The 22659-nt window shown below is 42.6% G+C and overlaps 2 protein-coding genes across 2 annotated transcripts in view; one reads left to right on the plus strand and one right to left on the minus strand.

Moving 5' to 3' along the window:
• Prp4k (Pre-mRNA processing factor 4 kinase) overlaps window positions 1-5025 on the minus strand; it is a 29859-nt gene extending 24834 nt beyond the window's left edge. Inside the window, exons 1-3 of the mRNA XM_045727774.2 lie at window positions 4916-5025; window positions 1806-1970; window positions 508-757 (exon numbers count right to left, since the gene is read on the minus strand). Of these exons, the coding sequence (XP_045583730.1) occupies window positions 508-757; window positions 1806-1970; window positions 4916-4920 (420 nt within the window). The 5' untranslated portion in view covers window positions 4921-5025. The remainder of the gene's footprint in view (window positions 1-507; window positions 758-1805; window positions 1971-4915) is intronic.
• Window positions 5026-7879: 2854 nt separating this feature from the next.
• LOC123746213 (uncharacterized) lies at window positions 7880-22431 on the plus strand. The gene is made up of 9 exons (XM_045727538.2): window positions 7880-7884; window positions 9307-12591; window positions 15389-15545; window positions 15803-16029; window positions 16619-16701; window positions 16993-17127; window positions 17280-17456; window positions 18666-18871; window positions 21266-22431. The coding sequence occupies exons 1-9, from the start codon at window positions 7880-7882 to the stop codon at window positions 21476-21478; spliced, it is 4488 nt and encodes a 1495-aa protein (XP_045583494.2). The 3' UTR covers window positions 21479-22431.
• The last annotated feature ends 228 nt before the right edge of the window (window positions 22432-22659 follow it).

Genomic DNA, 22659 nt, shown 5'->3' on the forward strand with positions numbered 1-22659 from the left:
GAGACTATATATACAGTAGGTTACTTAGTTGGCTAACTAACATTCGTAATGTAGTTAGGAATGAAAGTATAATAAAACAATGGATTGGAAAGTCAACATATTACAAGCTTCAGGAGTGTGTACTGAAATCATTTGCTCATGATGACGAGTGAATGACTGACTAGTGAAGAGTGCATTTGAGGTTAGATGGAGAAGATGCCAATAAGAGAAGTAGACATAAAGGGTAAGTGTACAAGGAAGAGGGGAATCAAGTGTGAACAGTACATGGTGACATTAGCTTGTGAAGAACATTGTACAAGGTGTATACCTGGCCCTAAGAACCAATTGTAGATAATTTGCAGAGTAAGATAATGCTGGTTTTGGAAGGCATGCAACAGTTAATCCATTTTTCAGACCTTACATTATAATCAATAATGAGCAATATAAACATTTAAATTCAACTAGGATTTGTAAGAAATAATTCAAGAGTTTTTTTGACAAATAACACGTTAAAAAAAAATAACTTACCTGGTCTCTGGTCCCATTATGATTATTAACGACGATTTTCATAGACTCCACAATACCATTACCAGCAGATGCGTGCATGATCTCGACGTCCCTTCCATGACTGCGAGGCTGGTCATGGTTGGAGACCAAGCCTTCCAAGCCAGACTCCAGCAGCTCATCAATGAGTTGCACATCTTCCACCTCCTCCGATTCGGCACTCTCACTTTCCGACTCCTTATGTCTGTGTTTTGACCTGTGTTTTTTGTGTTTTCTGCAATAAAAAATTATTGCATTACCAACCATTCCGTGACCAATTTTATGTTTCTTTCACATTCCCTCATTTCTTATTTAACCATTAACACTATTAACTGTAACAGTTAACATTTGTGAAAGTAATAATTTCAGTTATTTCAGTTAGTATCTCAGTTATACAGACCTGACATCCGATTTAAAGTACTGTATTAAGCAAATTTGTGTTAACGACCTATTTTTCCTTTACTGTTACAAAATTTCTTGAAGTTTAGGGTAAGAAACTGAACTAAAAGTTATGCTCTAACTGATTATGCCTCTAATATAACTGTATTGCATACTGTTTGAATAATTAGCTACGCAACGAGCAATGTGCATGTAATTTCTTGGCTCAATGGCTATTTGCATAAGCAGGTATAATACTGTACACAAGTCAAAAATTTGTGCAAAGTGTCACCAACCTCTTTCAAGTACAGTAAATTTGGCCTAAAAGGACGTTTTCGCATGCATGCACATACGTACCTGGAACATACATGGAATGGGTTCTGGGAGTGGTTCTACTCCCAAGCCTGGGGGCAAGGCTTGTTTTGTGATAAGTAATCATCAAAAAGAAGGCACCAAGCTGGAAAGACTATGTAGCAACTACGTCTTGTGATAACTTTATCTAAAAGGCTGTTACTTAGAGCGGCCTGGAGACCAACTTATCTATTACAACCCCAATTGGTTCAGACTGGTAGATCTATCTTTACCACCACAACCTGACCCCTCAACTTGTCTTCCTGATTAGCAATTGCATAGTGTATGGAAGGAACTATTAGGGGGAAAGCGCCAAGCCATTACGACTATATAGCACTTGGAAGGGGTCAGGATAAGGATTTGGGATGGGACGGGAGGCAGGAATGGTGCCCAACCACTTGGACGGTCGGGGATTGAACGCCGACCTGCATGAAGCGAGACCGTCGCTCTACCGTCCAGCCCAAGTGGTTGGACGCATAGTGTATGGAGACAAACATCTTAGTCATACTGAATAATGATAGTTCAATAAGATAACGTAGCTGCACCAATATTACCTCTCTTTCCTGGAGGAAGATTTATGGCGATGTTTATGCTTGTGAGAATGACGCTTGTGTTTCTTCTTGTGCTTATGGCGATGTTCCTTGGACCTGGCTCTGTCTTGATCATCTAGTTTCATCTCCTCATCATTTGAGAGGCTAGACAGACTTATATCATCAGAACTGTGAAAGAAATATGACCAAATTAAATTAGCTATATTAATTAACATACAGTATTACACTCAAAGCTCAGTTTTTCTTTTCTAGCTATAGCTTGTAGCTACAAATTAATTTCATGGTGAGACACACTATATGCTCATACACCCAGTACTATGCCTGCAAGTTTCCTGTAGACACCAGTGGAAGAACTGTACAGTACAGTATACATGCTTTCAGCTCTAAGGATGATTACCATTTGCAGGTGGGGGGGAGGGGGTGAATATTTTCCCATCACTGATCATCCAGGGTAGTCCCCTGGATGATCAGGGGACTCAGGGGAATTGTCCCCTTGATGATTTATCTAACCAATAAAGAGAACTTTCTTGCAGAGGGAATTGGAGGTTTATGAATACTTTAGATACAATGTTATAGTGCACTGCAGTATTTGAATACTTTATTGTTGCCTCCAGAGATAATAATATATAAATAAATATTAATTCAGGTAAAGTACATACATACAAGGTGAAATACAAAAGTTGATGGATTTATAGATAGAGCTAGTACATTCAATGCCTAAAGCCACTATGACGCAAAGCGTTTCAGGCAGGAAAAACACCAAGACTAAAACTTAATACTAACTTACAAAAAAGTATAAATTGTGTTATGAAAAAATCAGAAATTTTTTTCTGATTTTTTTTTCTCTAGATGGCTAGTTTACTGTACACCCCATACTCATCCTAAGAGTAGTAGCACACAAAGGGGCTAGAGAGAGAGCACAAAAGGCCTTAATCAGGCCTCAGCAGAGATTTTTACATTACCAAATACATCTAACCTGCATATCTTATAATTATGATGACACCTAGTAACAAACAAAATTTTTCATTACAATATCTGTGTGTTTACAATCAATTATTATACATTGATGGTAGGTCTTTTATTAATACAGTATATAAAATAATTTAAATATGGGGGTATTATAAGATTATAAAAGAGCTGTTGTTTATTATTATTAATATTCACAATACACAACTCATACATTAGTCTCATACAGCATATTACTTATCTTCTTGACGTGAAATACCTGTATACATACAATATAAGTACTGTATTTCTGATGTTATCATTCGTAACAAGATAATTTGCTATTCCATGCAGTGTGAACTTAGATTTATCTTTATATGGCTACATTTTTTCAGTCCAAGATGTAACGTTCCAGTCTTTGTTCAAACACTATATACCTTACTTCATCTAGATACCTATTCAAGCCGAAATATCAGGGATACCCGTCAAATTTGTATTCGAGCCGTTAGTCTACGGATTTTGCTACTTGTCCCATACAAATGTTTTATTTGACACTTTTCATTTATGATAAACAATGAATCTGCTAGTTTGCTTGGGATTAACATCTCGATCTTTCATCTGCTCTAGTTATTTTCAAGACTAAGGTTTTAACATGAAGTTCACTTTTTTGCCATTTTTGACTAAAAATGTGAATATGTACCAATCTTCCCACAAAATAACTTCAGGCCAATATAGCACTCATAACCTAGCTCATGAAGCACCTTGTGGTGCAGTTGTGAGTGGACTCGCCTAACAAACAAGAATGACCTGGGTCTGAATCAACCCTGAAAAGGGTGGGACAACCAAAGACATTTCCAGTAGGGTTTGCCCCTGTACCTGTTACCACACGGGTCCTGGTAGTATAGTCTGATTTGTTCGACTCATAATCGGGAATTCCGGGTTCGAATCCTGGGCGAGACAGAAATGGGTGGGTGCATTCCCTTTCACCTAATGCTCCTATCCACCTAGCAGTAAATATATACCCAGCTTGTTGTGGGGGTTGCATCCTGGGAAGAGTCAGTAGTTTGACCTAGGGGTGGGAGGGGGACCTTAATATAAGCCTAACATATATACATTGGCTGCCTGTTCCCCAACAAATTGAATTATAAATACTGTATCATCCCCCCCCTTTTCAAATTCTCTTTCTAGGTGAGGTCCCGCTATGTTTGATAAGGTTAGTTCATGATGAGTTTAAAGTTAGGTTCGATCAATGTGTGTTAGGAGCTGGTTAGAAATTACCGATAGTTTGTTTCACCATCAGGACACATTCTTGAGGTTATCTTCTTGAGATGATTTCGGGGCTTTTTAGTGTCCCCGCGGCCCGGTCCTCGACCAGGCCTCCTACCCCCAGGAAGCAGTCCGTGACAGCTGACTAACACCCAGGTACCTATTTTACTGCTAGGAACATTGCCTCATTTCTGACCACAACTTTCTGGATTCCCAGGACAAAATATATCTCATTATACGACAGTGTTTGATAAGAACGTGTTTTTTTTTCTTTTTCGGGCAGCGTTTCTGCCCGAAACGCTGCGTGTACTAGTGGCTTTACAAGATTGTAATTACTATACTATGTATCCTCACAATCCCAATGTACCTTCTTGTATATAAATAAATAAATAAATAAGACTACGTTAAGGAGAGCTGGAAATAGGACAACTTAAAATTCTGGTACGCTTCAGGTGCCAAGCAAGAATTACATAACCTATAAGGAAACGCTCCTAACCTCATTACAGTCGCCAACAAAGTAAAAATAAACTTTATAAACTATCTGAAGGGAAGGTAATGATCAGGTGAAAGCACTATGCCTATTATAGCCCTTGAAAAGGGATACGAGGACAGGAGAGTGGAGTGAAAGAATGGTGCCCAACCACTTTGACCATCAGGGATCGAACACCCGACCAATCCAAGTGTTCAGACTTGGATGGATAGACAATCCATGTGAATAGACTTGGATAGATAGACAATCCAAGTTAATGAGGGAGGCCAACACGTCCCAATGGCCTCAGGACTTTACACGCTGCTATACACCAAACACCCTCCACTTCCACACTTCTAAACACACCCAGACATGGAAGAGCGCCCACTACGTCGCTAAAGAGCTCCAAGGAGACAGTATGAGGCGAACTTACTTCATAATGAGGAGATATAGTGAGTGTGTGTGTGAGGATCTGGAGGCCACGGACGCAAAATGCGTCGCTTACACTCCTTCACCCCGACGCCACCCGCCGGGGACGATCACCTCCTATTATTTCACTATTTACACATTATATCATTTAATAAACATTTCTTCTGTACTTAAAATGCACTTACAATTATATAATGTATAGTTACCTGTAAATTTATATAGATAAAACTATTAAAGTTAAGTATATAGAAGCAAACTGACTAACATACTCGCAGTTCAGTTTTCTCAAGTACTATATATCTAATCATTTAACATTTATATAATACAACCAGTTCAAGAGCCTAGTCAAAATACTGACAATTGATATATACACATTAACCATCCAGAAGTCAAATGTCATGGTGATGGGCAGGTATTTAAGACTAATAACCTAAGGAGTGAATGAAAAAGTATCCAGTTGGCCTTCGCCATCACTGAACGTTCACTGTGAAGAATCAAACATTTAATATAAATTATCATTCTCCCTCATTCTTCTTCTCATTATTTTACCTTATTAATCGCCAGTTATTATTATTTGTATCAGTTATTTTTCAGGAAACTGAACTTGATGTTAAGTTTTCATCAGTACTTTCTATTTATGTACTTTTAGAGTTTCATTTACCCTGTAGTGCTTACATATCTGTTCCATCTGGCGGCCAGATTTAGCTCATGGGCCCCAACCTGGGAGCTATTATTTCTATTGTAGTAATATCTCCGATTGTGAAGCTGTTATTATTATTATTATTATTATAAATATTAATATTATTATAAATATTATTATTATTATTTTAATATATATATATATATATATATATATATATATATATATATATATATATATATATATATATATATATATTGGAATTGTATAATCATTCCAACTCTTCCCCTGACAATGTTAATAGCGTCAGGCCAAATAAAACTGTCAAAATAAACTTTTGAAAGATATATTTTAACTTCCAAAGTGAAGAACAATGTGAGGAAAATAAAGAAGATTCGTGCTAGAATAATTTATCTCATCCTTTCCGTTACATTCAATAATATATGCCTACAGGAAATTGAAATTAAAATAAGTTTATTGAGGTAAAATACACACAAAGGGATGAGGCAGCTCAAGCTATCCTCCCCCCGTTCAGTACATCGTGTTCATACATACATAGACACACATCACAAACAATAAACATATTACCGAACATTCCGCGAGATAAACATATTCATTTCCTCGCCTACAGGAAAGACTGCTCCCCTTACATCACCTCTCGAACCCTTTCCCACCCTTCAAAGTTGATGTAAAGGGGAAAGGACGTGAGGGATGACGTGTCAGCGAACCCAATGAGTAACTCATCTTCACCCAGTGAAGATGAGTTACGGTGAGGAGTCCATCGTGGCCCCGCGGGGACTGCAGTGCCTACTTTCCAGCTGACAAATCCAATCAGGAGTTAAGCTGGATGGACTTCCAGTCGGGTCTTCCCGCCCTGATCCGTAAGATTCTTACAACCACACTCTTGCCAGCGAAGGAGTCTACCTCATCTTACGAAGGTCTGCCCATGATACAAAAGACTACTTGGACATGACTGGGGTTCATCTTGAGCATGGAGAGTGCGATGGTGTGAACTGAGTTTGCTGGTGCGGTTAGGAAGCTAACTTTAGGTAGCTGGCGGAAGCCGTAGGAAGAGTAAACTGTGTATGTGTGTATGTGTGTGGGCTGGAACATGTGGGTCATCCCTGGTAGTTGTGGCAGGGCGGACGGAGCTCTATACACCCAGAATTTACCACAGTCGTGTTTCTGGTGTTCTCTGTGAGGCGGCCGGTAGGTCCGGGCCGGAGAGACGGTCGCTGTGCAAAGTGAAAAACGCAGTGAACTTGCCGAAGGAAGTGTTTAGCTGTGTTGTCCACACCTAGTTAGGTCACCACGCTAGTGAAGCATGCACAGAGATGAGCTTGAGAGAGTGAGGTGAGCGAGGTCATGTCAACAACTGTTACTACATGACCTGGGCCGCACGATGGTGACATGACCACCCCCGCATCTTAGTACGGTGCAATACAGCAACATCTCGCTCAATGTTCAGCCACAAAGAACTTGCAATAGGCAATAGAAGTCCACAAGATGAATCGGTAAGCTGAAGTGTTTTTGTCCAGTAGCTGTGTGTGTGTGTGTGTGTGTGTGTGTGTGTGTGTGTGTGTGTGTGTGTGTGTGTGTGTAGGATCGAGCTATCTTCTCAGCTCTTGGACCCCGCCTTTCTAACCATTCTATTTCTCCTCTACTACATATAGTTCTCTCTAACACACGCACACACACTCCAGGAAGTAACCCGTAGCAGCTGTCTAACTCCCAGGTACCTATTTATTACTAGGTGAACAGGGTTGAAACTAGGTTGAAAGAAACTCTGCCCATTTGTTTCCGCCTCCGCCGGGGATCGAACCCAGGCCCTTAGGACTACGGCTCCTGAACGCTGTCTACTGAGCCAGAAAGCCCCCCTACCCTTATGTGTATGTGTGTCTAAACGTACTTAACTAAATGTGCTTGGAGGGTTGAGTGTTAACTGCTGAGACCCGCCTCTTTAGCTCCCAATTCTCCTGTTTCCTGTTATTACTTTTAAAACATTTCATCGACTTATACTCTCTCTCACTTTAGACCATTAATTTGCTTATTACACTCAAGGTAAGCAAAAAAAGTTAAAACTCAAAGTTTTAAACTCAACTCAAACTCAAAGTTTCAAAGTTCAAAACTCAGAAGTAAAAAAAGTTAAACTCAAGCTAAAAACAAAGTTCTTTGCAACATCTTTGTGACTGGTATATTCTGGCATGACTCAAAATGTGTTCCTTTGTCTTCAGAGACTGTGGGCCGACACTGGCTTCCTCTGTCTGGCTCTTGCGATCCCTCTGCCTCTTCTGGCTCCTCTCGGCTGCTCCTCCTGTACATGACAGCATGACGTGAGTACCTGGAGTAGTGTCTCCTTCATGTCTCATGACGTGAGTACCTGGAGTAGTGTCTCCTTCATGTCTCATGACGTGAGTACCTGAAGTAGTGTCTTCATGTCTCCCGACGTGAGTACCTGGAGTAGTGTCTCCTTCATGTCTCATGACGTGAGTACCTGAAGTAGTGTCTTCATGTCTCCCGACGTCTGCATCTGGAGAGGAGTGTCTATTCCATATCTCGACAGAAATAATAGTATGGAACTCATGGGAAGTAGATACAATACAAAAGTGTGGAAGGGCTTCTTATCCTAGAGAGTTGTAGTGTTGGAATACGTCACCTTCTGGTGAAGTGCAAACATAACACAGATCTTGAGAAAACAGTTGAATAAGCTCTTGATAATATCGATTTTAACTAAATGCGATACTCAGTCCCAACTTTAAATTCACTCTCAAGCACCGAGTACTGCTCGAGGATTCCTTCACTCGCTGAACCGACCAGAGGGACTGATAATTTATGCCTTATAGCATTACAAATGTGATGGTCCATTCCCATTTGATATTAAAGTGTTCGCGCCCGCCGCGATCAGCTCCAAAGGACATTATCAGGTGGGGAGTTTGACTGGGGCGATACATCTGTCAAATGATAACGCAGGTGTCCTAAGGTCAGTTCAGCGTGGACAGAAAGTTCGCGTAGAACAAAAGGGCAAATGCTGGCTTATCACCATTGCATAGCATAGTGAACCACACTAGTAACTGCTTACATGTGATTGAAAGCGTCATCACTAAGTAATGGTGACTTGGGAGACATAATATATTTTGAATGATAGTGTCCAACAATGACGGAAGATAGATTGATTGATGACAGTGTCCAAGAGGTATGGGCAGACAAATGGCAGTTAGAGTTCAATCGCAACAAGGGCAATGTAATGAAGATCAGAACGGGAGAAAGGAGATCAGAACGTGTCTACACCATAAGAGAAAACCAACTACAGGAATCGGAAATAAGAAAAAAAAAGATTTGAGAGTGAATATAATTGAACCACAATCACCAGAATCACGCTTAAATAAGATAAGATCTGCGTCATACGATGAATGTATTCATGGATCTAATTCATGGCCCTTGACACAGTTCTTATGAATATCTAATGAATAATTCATTAAGGAGCCTCATAAGATACTACGATTTTGTATATACATTTTGTTCACAGTTTGTACCAACTCCGCTAGTTTGTTACCCTGTGATGCTCTCAGCACGAAGAGTCGCTCTCAATTCAGTGCATATATATATATAATGTGCAACTTTCAGATGTAATAAAGTAAAATGAGGTTAATTTGGGTCATATCGTCTAATTTAGAGTCATAAACGTTTGTTCGAAGTTGCATATATATTGTTTCTTTTGTCAGACCCAATGTAACCTCATTTTGCTTTCTTTACAGCGCCGTGGTCGCTGGCTTTGGGAGAGTACCAATTATTGTTGTGGCGACAGACACCAGGGCGCGACCTCACGACCCAGCAGACACCAGGGCACAACCTCACGACCCAGCAGGCACCAGGGCACGACCTGACGACCCAGCAGGCACCAGGGCACGACCTGACGACCCAGCAGGCACCAGGGCACGACCTCACGACCCAGCAGGCACCAGGGCACGACCTGACGACCCAGCAGGCACCAGGGCACGACCTCACGACCCAGCAGGCACCAGGGCGCGACCTGACGACCCAGCAGACACCAGGGCACAACCTCACGACCCAGCAGGCACCAGGGCACGACCTCACGACCCAGCAGGCACCAGGGCACGACCTCACGACCCAGCAGGCACCAGAGCACGACTTCACGACTCAGCGCATCATCCTCGATCAGCATCTCCTGCTCAGCTACATCTAAGAGACAATTCACAAGAGAACGTCATACAAGAAGAGAAATTCCCGCGATACCAAGGTGTCTTGCTTGACGAAGGTGTCCCGAACGCAGGAGACCCTTCACTTTCCCGAAGTCGTCCTGTATTCAAAGAGATCGCCTCGGCACCTTCGTCTTTGTCGCCAAATACTTCACTTGGCTGTCAACTAGACGACCATGGCGAGCGCCATTATGCTGGCCGGATCTCCAGAAGACAGCTACGCAATAGTAGGGTACCAACAGAAAAAGATTTATCCTCCGAGTCCAAACACTTAGTTGACCACAAACAAGATTCGCCTTATACTTTCGAGAGTAAGAACGACAGTGAAACAGTGCTGGAGAATATTGAGCGAATGGTTATTAGTATTGTGAAGAGAGATACGATGAGGCTGAACAGTGAGGGCGAGAGGGTAGGTCATCGGGAGCTGTACACTCAGACTGTCCTTCGTGATAGCCTAAAGACCAGGAGAATTAGACATCGAAGGCACAAAGTGGCCCAACAAGAATGGAAATCCGCGAAGCATGTTGATACGTTAAGTGACCTCTTCTCGTCACCCCCTCAAGTGCCCCTGGACAATATGCGCCACACAGACATTATAAATGATGAAAATTCCTGGGAAGAACATGATGCTATAACCGACGAAGATTATGACACAAATTCTCTTCATTTATACAGTCCTGGGCATAGCAGAGGGTGGAGACTGTACGGGCCTGTACCCGCACCTACGCATCCACCTGCATACACTAACAAACAAGTTTTGAATAATTTCGGTAAAGTTATTCATACCGTGGAAAGGAGGAGTCGCAAGACACCGAACACACTTACCTTTCCTGCCCCAGGCAACAGTGAAGACGGTGAACACGCTTTCAAGTTTTTAAGACGGAAGAACATTAAACCAAAGCAGCATTTCGGCAAACATGTTCTTAACGAAACATACATCAGAAAAATGAACTTTAAAGGTTACCAAGTAACAACCGAAGATGATAATGATGCCTATGTCACTGATGAGTCCTCGCTCATCATCCGTGCAGATGGTAACAACATATCAAACGAGCTCAGTGGGGCAATGGAGTCAGACTTGAGTAACTATGTAGAAGAGCCGCTCGGCCTGCCAACTGGACCAACTCATGAACTAGTGGAGGCTTCGTCCCTTCCTGAACTAGTGGAGGCTTCGTCCCTTCCTGAACTAGTGGAAGCTTCATCATCCTCTGAACTTTCAAAAGATTCATCATCCCCTAAACCAGTTGAGTCTTCAACACTTCTTGAACAAGTAAAGGCTTCATCATCCCCGGAACTAGTCGGGGCTTTACAACCGCTGCCTCTAACCCCAACCACTTCACATTCAGGCTTTCCAAGTACCTCCTCCTCAAGACATCTCCCTGTCACTAAAACCTCACCTAACTCAGGTGATCCCACTGTTCCAGTCACACCCGCTTGGAAAGACAACACAGATGATTCTGTAAATTCTTCACAAAAGAACTACACGACCACAATAACAATCGAGAAAGATTCACCTGAAAAATCCAAAGCATGCGAGGCAGAGAGAATCAATGATACAGCCGACACAGAAGCTTCCGTTCCGCCATCGAATGCTAAAAACGACACTTCTAAGATGTCTTTAACCCCAGCTTTCATCCCTGCCAAGCTGCCCTTCGGGCCTTTCCTATCTAACTTAGGGAACACAGTAAACCAGGAAGCTCCTCCTGTCAGTCTTATGGAGGTCGTGAAGAAGTTCAAACCTTTCATCATCCCGGACGACCAGAAAGAAAGGAGAAAGCCAAATTCTGGAGATCTAATGACGAATGTGCTGTCACCAATCTTCGGCGGCCAGCAACAGAGTTCCAAGGCAAGAAATCAAAAGGTGCTCGAGTTCGACAACGCGAGGAGCCACAACGAGGAGCTGTATAACCAGGTGAGCGGGCCCTTCATGCCTGGTTTTGGCAGCAAGACCACTGGGTATCCCTCGGAGACATACCCATCCCTCCCTTTCGCCCGCCGCGAGAAACACCGAATGTTCACGAACAATAAACTTCACGGAGGATTTTTCTTCATTGACAAGAAGCACGAACAGGAAAGCAGACCGATAATTCCACCTCCTGTAGTCAAGGACTCTCCCAGAGAGCAGAACCTCGTCATATTCGGCCATGTCGCGGATAACGGGATTATGGACACCATCAGGAACTGCTCCCGTCATATAACCCTGCAGTTGACAGACCACTACAGCATGGCCGACCTTGCCAGGGAGTCGTCCAACCCAATGCGGCAGCTAATCGTGTACTTTAACCTTAAGAGCGTCAATTACGAGAGTTATTTCATCGCGCTGGAGCGGACGAAACGTATCTTGGACCACCTGATTATGCACCAGGGAGGGGTGACCATGTTCACCGTCATACCCACCCAAGAGGAAAAGATCAACACTACCGCCAGCAAGGAGGTCAAGGCGCAGCTTCTGAACCTCAATGACGCCATCCTAGATTACTGTGCCCAGGACTACCCCAGCTGCTACATCACTTACAACTTGGCCTCTATCGCTCACAACCTCCAACAAACCTATAACAAAAACAGCGGCTTCAATGTCTACGACCGAGGCGGTCGACGCAAGGAGGCGTGTATCTTCAATGAGGTCTGCGGTACTGCCAAGCCCACCACAGCCGCCACCAACACAGGCGCCATGTTGCCCCCAGAACAGCAGCTAAGGGACCTGGCTGACGCAATATGTCTCTCTTCCTATCATATCATTGTCGAGCTAGTGAGCGATGCGCCAAGCTACGACTTCGACGACTTTACCTGGACCGTCGATGCTAAAAGAGGGGAGAGTATGAGGTGAGGGGAGGCTGTTGACAGGGGGAAATGAGGGAGGAAGATAACTGGGAGACGAGACCTTTAAATCATAGCCCCGCTTCTGTGCCAGGTAAGTCCGCTACGGGCTCACCATAGCCCGGGCTACTTGTCCTGCTCCTGTGCCAGGTAAGTCCACTACGGGCTCACTATAGCCCGTGCTTCTTGCCACTTTTCGTTCAGAGTAGCTGAATCTAAAAACAACCCAGCACTGGGGGAGATAGCCTATCCTACAATAGTGTATGACACAGTCAGAGCTCGTGTCTCAACTACAAACTGATACAATAACTCATGTCTCAACTACAAACTGATACAATAACTCATGTCTCAACTACAAACTGATACAATAACTCGTGTCTCAACTACAAACTGATACAATAACTCGTGTCTCAACTACAAACTGATACAATAACTCGTGTCTCAACTACAAACTGATACAATAACTCATGTCTCAACTACAAACTGATACAATAACTCATGTCTCAACTACAAACTGATACAATAACTCGTGTCTCAACTACAAACTGATACAATAACTCGTGTCTCAACTACAAACTGATACAATAACTCATGTCTCAACTACAAACTGATACAATAACTCGTGTCTCAACTACAAACTGATACAATAACTCATGTCTCAACTACAAACTGATACAATAACTCGTGTCTCAACTACAAACTGATACAATAACTCATGTCTCAACTACAAACTGATACAATAACTCGTGTCTCAACTACAAACTGATACAATAACTCGTGTCTCAACTACAAACTGATACAATAACTCATGTCTCAACTACAAACTGATACAATAACTCGTGTCTCAACTACAAACTGATACAATAACTCGTGTCTCAACTACAAACTGATACAATATCCGGAATGGCAATGTTTCGCGTTTGATTTGACGTCGCAAATTGCACAAAAATAATCGCCTTCCGCTAATCGATTGAGAGACATATGGCCTTTCCTTCCCTTTAAGTCATCACACATAATCACCAAGTAGTGACCGTGGAAATACGATCAGGAGCTCATGAAGCTGGACAAACCAGGAGAGATTTAGTTATACATATCGCAACAGTAAACAAATAATATAGGCTTCATGGAAGCTGCAGGAGTGTGAAAGAAGCCCTGGTGAGCTAGACAGGCACACTAATCTATATTTTTATTGGATTCAATTGGAGGTTTTCGCGATATTGGTCAGAGTGTGATGGTGGGAGGAGCTACATGTGATTGGCTAGATGGTGTAAGTGGGAGGAGCTACATGGGATTGGTTAGAACGCTAGGTGATCTATGTGATAGGGGGGTCACAATTTTATTGGCTAGATGGTAAAAATTGGAAGGGCTATGATTGGTTAGATGGCAGAAGTAGAAGTGGCTATGTGACTCTATATGGCAGAAATAGGAGTGGCTATGTGACTCTAGATGGCAGAAGTAGGAGTGTTATGTTACAGTCTAGACTCTAGATAGAGTGGAATTTGCTTCATGTGATTAACTTCAGAGTTCTGTCCTATAACGTCGAAAAACACTAAGATTAGATTAATAATAATAATTAATTTGCCAGGGACAGGCAGCCTGTGGATGTATTTACTTTAGGCTTATATCGAGATCCCTCAGGGGCAAATTATTGACCCGCCTCAGGATGTAACCCCTCGACAAGCTGACTAACTCCAGGGGTGCCTATTTACGGCTAGGTGAACAGTGCATTAGATGAAAGAAAACGTCCTCAGCTGAACAAATCCACAAGGGCCGTGACGAGGATTCGAACCTACGTCCTCAGCTATTTCTGTCCCGCCTGGGATTCGATCCCGGGATCCCCCAATTCCGCGTTGAGACTGAACCAACCGTATTACCGAAACCCCCCGAGTATGTGCGCCTCTACGTAATGTTCCTGTAGCTCATTTGAGTACGTGACACACCTAACTTAGCCGACGTCACTATGGCGTTATAGTATTCATACAGGAATGGATACGGTTTTAGATCCTACTGCTTTTGTCTGTTAGAATAGCATCATCCATTTTCTGCTTCTCAGGCGTAGTAAGAGAGAACGTCCCTCCGCTGGGCAACACACGTCCTAAGCTAGGGAGGACTAATATATTTTACTTGAATTTCCCTGTATTTTTTTTTTGTTTTTTTTTGAGATATATACAAGAGTTGTTACATTCTTGTACAGCCACTAGTACGCGTAGCGTTTCGGGCAAGTCCTTAATCCTATGGTCCCTGGAATACGATCCCCTGCCGCGAAGAATCGTTTTTTCATCCAAGTACACATTTTACTGTTGCGTTAAACAGAGGCTACAGTTTTAAGGAATTGCGCCCAGTAAATCCTCCCCGGCCAGGATACGAACCCATGACATAGCGCTCGCGGAACGCCAGGCGAGTGTCTTACCACTACACCACGGAGACTGCCGACTGTAATTATCTAAGGGCCACTATCCCTCTAGTGGCCTCGACGAGGACAGAAAGCTGGCGGTTTGTTGAAGGTTATGCCTTTAGTCGTGTTGGATTTCAAACTTCGGCAACGTTTCGGCATTTACGGTATCAGAGGGTAGGCGGTTCCATGGTTTTAAAACCTTGTGTGAAAAACCATCTCATGGATTCTGTCATATATTTGTGGCTTGTTAAGCTTGAAACCGTTGCTCCTTGCTCGTGTTACATATAACCTTTGAAAGTGGTTTGGATCAATAAATTGTTCCGTATTTTAAATCAATACGAAGTTGATTAATGGCAATACGGTTGATTAATTCATGGAACTGATGTTCATTGATTCGTTTATGTACAGGGTGCGTGCGCAGACAGGGCTGGTGCTGCACGACATCCTCCCGAGAGACCTCAAGAAGTACGACAAGAACCGGCCCCCGAAGTACGAAGGTCACGCCACCATCGTCTACTTCCACGTCACTGTCCTCTCTGTCGACTCCATCAACGAGGAGTCTATGGTCAGTCTGGGGTCTATGATCGGTCTGTAGGTCATGATCATATAGTACGCGGTTCCTAGAACCTCGAGGCAGTAGTGCACAGCTCTTAGAGCCCACAGACGACGGATCTCCACCGTCACTATAATGTTTACCTCAACTGCTAATACAACCACTTCTACCATTACTACATCTAATATTGCTACTACAACAACCACTACAACTAGATTCACCCTCTCTGCTTCTCCCGACACTCCTCTCACTCTCCCCCGTCACTGCAGACGTATGTGGCGGACATCTTCCTGGCGCAGAGCTGGCGGGACCACCGCCTCCGCCTGCCGGAGAACATGACGGAGGAGTACCGTATCCTGGACGTGGAGTGGCTCCACAACATCTGGAGGCCGGACTGCTTCTTTAAGAACGCCAAACGGGTCACCTTCCATGAGATGTCTGTTCCGAATCACTACCTCTGGCTCTACCACGACAAGACCCTCCTCTACATGGCCAAGTTTGTGCAGAATTTGATATATCACGTCAACAGGAGGGGGAAAAAAGGGTGTTTGATTCTAGTGTTTGTACGTATGTGTTTCCGTGTATGTTTTTATGTGTATGTGTTTACATGTGTCAGCGGATGAAGCGTCAGCTTCTAGACCCCAAATTACAGTCATCGGTCGACTATTACAACTATTCCGACCCTCTGTGTCATATATGATCCTCTTTTATATGATTACAGTGTAAGGAGTAATTCCATAGAGCTCTATGGCTCATATGCGTTTGTTCTGTCCCTCTTCATGTTTATTTGTTATCCACTTGGGTGCCTTCAAAAATTTTATATATCGTGATCATGACGCCCCCATTCCTTTATGTTTTCGAGCTTGCTGACAAACTAGTCTCCTCAGCCTTTCCTCGTAGCTCAGTCATCTAAGTTTACAGACTAATCTTGTAGCAAACATCTATATATCTAAGTTTTGATTTGTGTGGATTCCATGATGCGGCGACATATTTCTGTACAAGTCTAAGATGGGTAGTGTAGTACACGAGAGCTGGACTTCCTGCAGGGGTTATTGGCAGTCCTAAATACAGCCATCTTCTGACAGGTTGACTCTCGTCCTCTCCTGCGCCATGAAGTTTGAAGCCTATCCTCACGACACTCAGATCTGCTCCATGATGATTGAGAGCTGTGAGTCTCCACGTTGTATCTTTGATTATCTGCACGTTGTTTACGTTCAGATAATCATATTTAATACACAGTCGTCTATGCCTTGCGTTTTTACTTTTGAAAGTCTATGATGAGGAACATTACATAATGCTTTCTGGAAATCTTGATATATAATCTGTGTAATGACCTCCAACAATTCAGTGTCCACTTGTCATAGTGACGTCTTACTCTGAGGTGTCCTGATGTCCAATATAGCGTTTTCTTTACTCTAGGCCCTCTAGGGTGTTCTAATGCTTCGTGCCACATCCTCAGTGTCCCACACCACACACGACCTGGTGTTCAAATGGAACGAGACGGACCCGCTGGTGGTGAACCCGGATATCGAACTGCCGCAGCTGGACATCTCTCGTAACAACACTGAAGACTGCACTCTCACCTACTCCACTGGTTAGTCCACCTCTCACTCTCAACCTTTAAGACATGGATTGATATGTAATGTCATTGATGTATCAGAATACTGCAAACTCCCAACTATAGCCTGTAGGAGGGTGGGCGCCTCAACAAGTCAGCAGTTCCATCGCCGTCTTCTCTATTTGCAGGAAACTTCACGTGTTTGGCGGTGGTGTTTAACCTGAGGCGCCGCTTGGGCTACCACCTCTTCCACACCTACGTCCCCTCCGCCATCACCGTCGTCATGTCCTGGATCTCCTTCTGGATCAAGCCCGAGGCAATCCCAGCCAGGGTTACCCTCGGCGTCACCTCTCTCCTCACGCTGGGTACGTGTTACTTTCCCCCTGGAGACAATTTCTACACCCTGGGGACAATTTATACACCTTGGGTACGTGTTTCTCCCCCTGGGAATAATTTCTGTACCCTGGAGACGTGTTCCTCACCTTGTACATACATGATACATGTCCGTGAGTATGTCTGCAGTATACTCTCCTCACTGTTTCAAGAGTAACAGTGAGATAAACAGTTTCAGATAAAATGTAAAATGTAGAATAAATCAAGGCGTCATAGACGAGGCACATACATAAACAACTTGGATGAAGCTGAATTAATGTCCAGACCACACACTAGAAGGTGAAGGGACGACGACGTTTCGGTCCGTCCTGGACCATTCTCAATCGGCTTGAGAATGGTCCAGGACGGACCGAAACGTCGTCGTCCCTTCATCTTCTAGTGTGTGGTCTGGTCATCATACTTTAGCCACGTTATTGTGACTCATCGCCTGCAAGCTGAATTAATCTAACAATAGAAGTAATATACAGGCTGCCAGACCTGATCAAAATGTAGGAATGTGTCTGGGGTAGACTTGGGTATGACTCCAGGTATAATCAGTTCTGCATTATAGGCGACTTAAATTTTCTTAAAATAAACTGGACAAATATAACTGGAAATGTTGAGGCATGGTTTTTGTTTACGTAATTAAAGATAAGATTCTTAAACAGTATAGTATAGAACTCCAAGAAGAAAAATGTCTATATTAAAGAGCTAGTACTAATGAATGACAAAAATAAAGTAGTGAATTAGGTTAAAGTGATCATACAGAAATCAGAGTCGACATAATATGAATAAATTGTATAAGGTAAACACAGTCATGGTCTCAGAGTTTAGGCAGCCTGCATGAACATTAGTGAACATAGCAGCAGGCTTCCTGTCCCATACTAGGGGAAGGGGGGGGGTTCTCATTTAAACCTATCCAATGTGTTACCTACAAAGAATTACAAGGGAATTTAAAGTGATTATTAAATCAAAAGTAAACTGTTTATTTAGGCTGGACAGCCTTGAGCACAAGGGGACGGGTCGTGTTCTGGTGACACAGCTTCAGCACTAAGTGACCTGACACAAAATAATGCTATAACTGAATCATACGTCACCCCATAACATCTCTTGTGCCGCCCCTGTAACCTTCCAGCACCCCTGACACGATGGATATGAGGGTACATAACATATTAACTCTCCCTCTCTCTATCCCACTGCAGCCACCCAGAACCAACAGTCTCAGTCGTCCCTGCCTCCCGTGTCCTACATCAAAGCCATTGACGTGTGGATGTCGTCTTGTACTGTGTTTGTGTTCGCTTCCCTCCTTCAGTTCGGCATTGTCAACTACTTTATGGAGACGGAGCCCCTCAGCAAGGACATGACGGGCTACTCCGTTGAAGACCTCACTGATATTGACGAGAAAAAGGTGCGATGCCTGAACGAGATGTCACTTAAGTGTATAGGAGCAAGTTTTTGAACCTTCGCCTTACCAACTTTCTAACTAAATGACTACAGATCTTCCTGTTTATCCACTTTAAAATCTATTTAATTTTTTTATTTACCAAAGACCCACATCACTTGCTCACTGCATTTCTGTGACACATCTACATCTCTATAACCATTGATGTATATTATCTACTATAATATACATTGATGTATATTATCTACTATAATATACATTGATGTATATTATCTACTATAATATACATTGATGTATATTATCTACTATAATATACATTGATGTATATTATCTACTATAATATACATTGATGTATATTATCTACTATAATATACATTGATGTATATTATCTCTATACATCATTGTCCTCTTGCCCATGTAATAGTGTGATGTTATAATGCCTTAATGTGAACAGTCAGAAGATAATCAACAATTTCAACACACCTTTAGTGTAAACTCATGACAATGATCAATAATGACAGTCGACTCGTAACGAGATGGTTTTTGGCTCGATTCCTGTATAGTGCGAGATGTTTGGGAAATTGTCTTATGCATCTCATGCTTCTGTTCACCTAGTAGTGAATAAGTACCTGCAAGTTAGGCAACTGTTGTGGGTTGCATCCTGGGGAGGGTGCTGGTGGCCTCGGAGGATCTGGGCCAACCCTAACAGGATTCTTGTTCTCAAGAATGAGAAGCCAAGACTTTCTGGCAGTATAATTATTTATGGTATAATTACCACGCTAAAAAATACCAAATATCAACATCATCAGGAGGCCTGGTCAAGGACCGGGCCGCGGGGTCGCTAATCCCCGAAAAACCACATCAAGGTAACCAGGCACTACACACAATATATAAAAATTATTATTGATAAATCATGTGGAAAAATTAAAACGGCTTTAGAAAAAAATCCACCACACCTAAAATGCTTTAAGGCGGTCTGGATACTAGAAAACTTTAAATGATTCAAAATACTACTACACAACAACTTAATCTACATTATTTTACACTCACCGTAACTCAAAATTAGTTAAGATACATGTTAGTGACAAAATAAGTTGTCAAACTTGTCTACGCAGGGCGCGCCGGGCCCAGCACAACCGCCCTCCACAGAAGTGGGTTGTCCTCTGTTTACCAGAGAGTGGCGGATAGATATGCCAAGTATTGTCAAAATATATTTAAATTTTACTACTACTGCTAGTGGCCCTACGTAAATAATTTTGCTATTATTTGAAAAACAAATACAATTCAGGTTTTCAAGACAGCTACATAAACTATTTATGAAAGATACATAACATAGGGTGGCGGTCAATCAAAGGGACCAATTTGTCGGGCGGAGGAAGAAAATGCAAGGGTGTCCAGCTGCTCTTAGCACCCCCCCCCCCACACACAAACCCAGAAGTTACCAATATCTGACTAGGCCTACCTATTCTCCCTACTCTAATTTTTCTCTGCAGAAAAGTTACGATGGCCCCTAAAATAACGGTGAAACTTGGAAATATTGGAGAGGGTGTGGGATTCGATTGCGGAATTCGCGATTGTGAGTCGATGAACGAACCTGTCTGTGTTACCATATTTGAAATTTCTATGACAATTGATTTTCAAAAATAGTGGAAATTGATGACCAAATCGCACAACAGAAGATGAAGAAACAACTCTCACACGACTTGACAATGGTCCAGGGGGCCAGATTCACGAAGCAGTTACGCGAGCACTTACGAGCGTGTACATCTTTCCACAATCTTTGACGGCTTTGTTTACAATTATTAAACAGTTAATGAGCTCCGAAGCACCAGGAGGCTGTTTATAACAATAAGAACAGTTGATTGGGAAGTTTCCATGCTTGTAAACTGTTTAATAAATGTAACCAAAGCCGTCAAAGATTGAGGAAAGATGTACACGGTCGTAAATAACGGGCTTGCATAACTGTTTCGTGAATTTGGCCCCAGGACGGACCGAAACGTCGTCGTCTCTTCATCTTCTGGTGTGTGATCTGGTCAACATATCTGCAGCTATGTTGTGACTCATCGTCTGTCGATGGAAACTGAATGTACATAAATCTATAATAATTTAGTATTGTATATACGAATGTGGAATAATTATTATACCAACCGATCTCGTCCGCCTGTTACGTGGCCAGGTTACAAAATTGTTTAAGTACTCTGAATACCTCTGATGTCTTCACATAATTTAAAAAAGCCTAAGCCTAAGTACATTCAAAACCTAGCTACGTTAAACTACGCATATTCAATCCAATAACTCACACTTTAAAGTCACGTCCGTAAAGTTACGTCCGTTTCACCGTATTGAAATTGCATTAGATTATTTCCTTACAAATTTAAAGAAATTCTCTCTTGTTTCTAGTCTGAAGACGGCCATCTGAACGGGTATTCCCGGAGCCGCAGCAGGAACAGAAGCCGCCTGCGGGCGCAGAGCCCTGGCGTGCCGCAGTATGTAGTCCACCGCTGCTCCGGCAAGGACATCGCCATCTACATCGACAAGTTTTCCCGCCTTTTCTTCCCGTTTGCGTTCTTTGTTTTGAACGTGTCTTATTGGACGACCTACGGCACCATGTGAGCCGTGACTACTTGCTGGAGAATATGACGGAGATCTCCATGTCTGGGGGTCACTGGTTAGTAAGCTTCCGATCATGTCTGGGGAACAATGGCCAGGGGCCAGATTCACGAAGCAGTTACGCCAGCACTTACGAACCTGTACATCTTTTCTCAATCTTTGGCAGCTTTGTTTACAATTATTAAACAGTTAATGATCCTCGAAACACCAGGAGGCTGTTTATAACAATAACAACAGTTGATTGGCAAGTTTTCATGCTTGTAAACTGTTTAATAAATGTAACCAAAGCCGTCAAAGATTGGGGAAAGATGTACACGTTCGTAAGTGCTTGCGTAACTGCTTCGTGAATCTAGCCCCAGTAAGCTGTCCTTAAAACTTAAGATGCGTGACTGGCATTTGTAGAGATTAACTGTGCGAGGTAAGCGAGTGTTAAGCGAGCTGACGGGAGTGAACAACCTTGAGGCTGCAGAGTATGAAGTCCTCACGGCAGTGCAACCCAAGCACGCTACATGAACTTTCCAAGCTATGATAGAATATTTAATTTTTGAAATAATTGAAGATTATTTCATGAGCAATGTTGCAAAAATAGACCTTTGAGCGTCGCACTATCAGTGTATGTTAGAGATAAGGTGGTTGCCTCTTGACGGGCGTATGATGTTGCGTCTAAGTAGACAGTACGTCTTTGAAATAGGTAGCGTCTGCACTTGTAAGTAGACATAAGTTTATACATCTGGTTTGACCTATTATCGTTGCATCAAGGCGCTGTCCAATTACCACCCAGTGTTCGTACGTACAATTTTAAGTGACTGGAGAGGCTACCATGTCAACTGTGTTCAATTAAACATTGTTTAAGTGTTCCATTCCCGTTCACATAATGTTTATCATTTATTATTAGTAAGTATTGTTGTATAGTAGTACAGTCATCAACATGTATACAAATAAAAACGTGAAATGTGTTGGTAGTTTCAATCACTCTCAATAAGTAGCCTAAAAAAAATAAAGGAGTCAATCTGAACCACTTCATCGATAAACTCTTTAGCTTGTACCTGTATTGTTAGAGAGAATCACTAGAGCAGGACAGAGATAGGGCATCAAACCAGTGTCCTGCACCTTGTTATCTTAGTGTACTATACGCCCTCGCGGACTTCAGTTAAATTTCGCCTCACTCCCTTAAAATTAAATTA

The sequence above is a fragment of the Procambarus clarkii genome, chromosome 80 (genome assembly GCF_040958095.1).
Source record: "Procambarus clarkii isolate CNS0578487 chromosome 80, FALCON_Pclarkii_2.0, whole genome shotgun sequence".
Taxonomy (NCBI): domain Eukaryota; kingdom Metazoa; phylum Arthropoda; class Malacostraca; order Decapoda; family Cambaridae; genus Procambarus; species Procambarus clarkii.

Excerpts from the sequence above, each read along its gene's own strand:
- LOC123746213 (XM_045727538.2), top strand. Across the intron at positions 12,592-15,388 it reads AAAAGAGGGGAGAGTATGAG|GGTGCGTGCGCAGACAGGGC; the intron begins GTGAGGGGAGGC and ends GTTTATGTACAG. Across the intron at positions 17,457-18,665 it reads CACCTCTCTCCTCACGCTGG|CCACCCAGAACCAACAGTCT; the intron begins GTACGTGTTACT and ends ATCCCACTGCAG.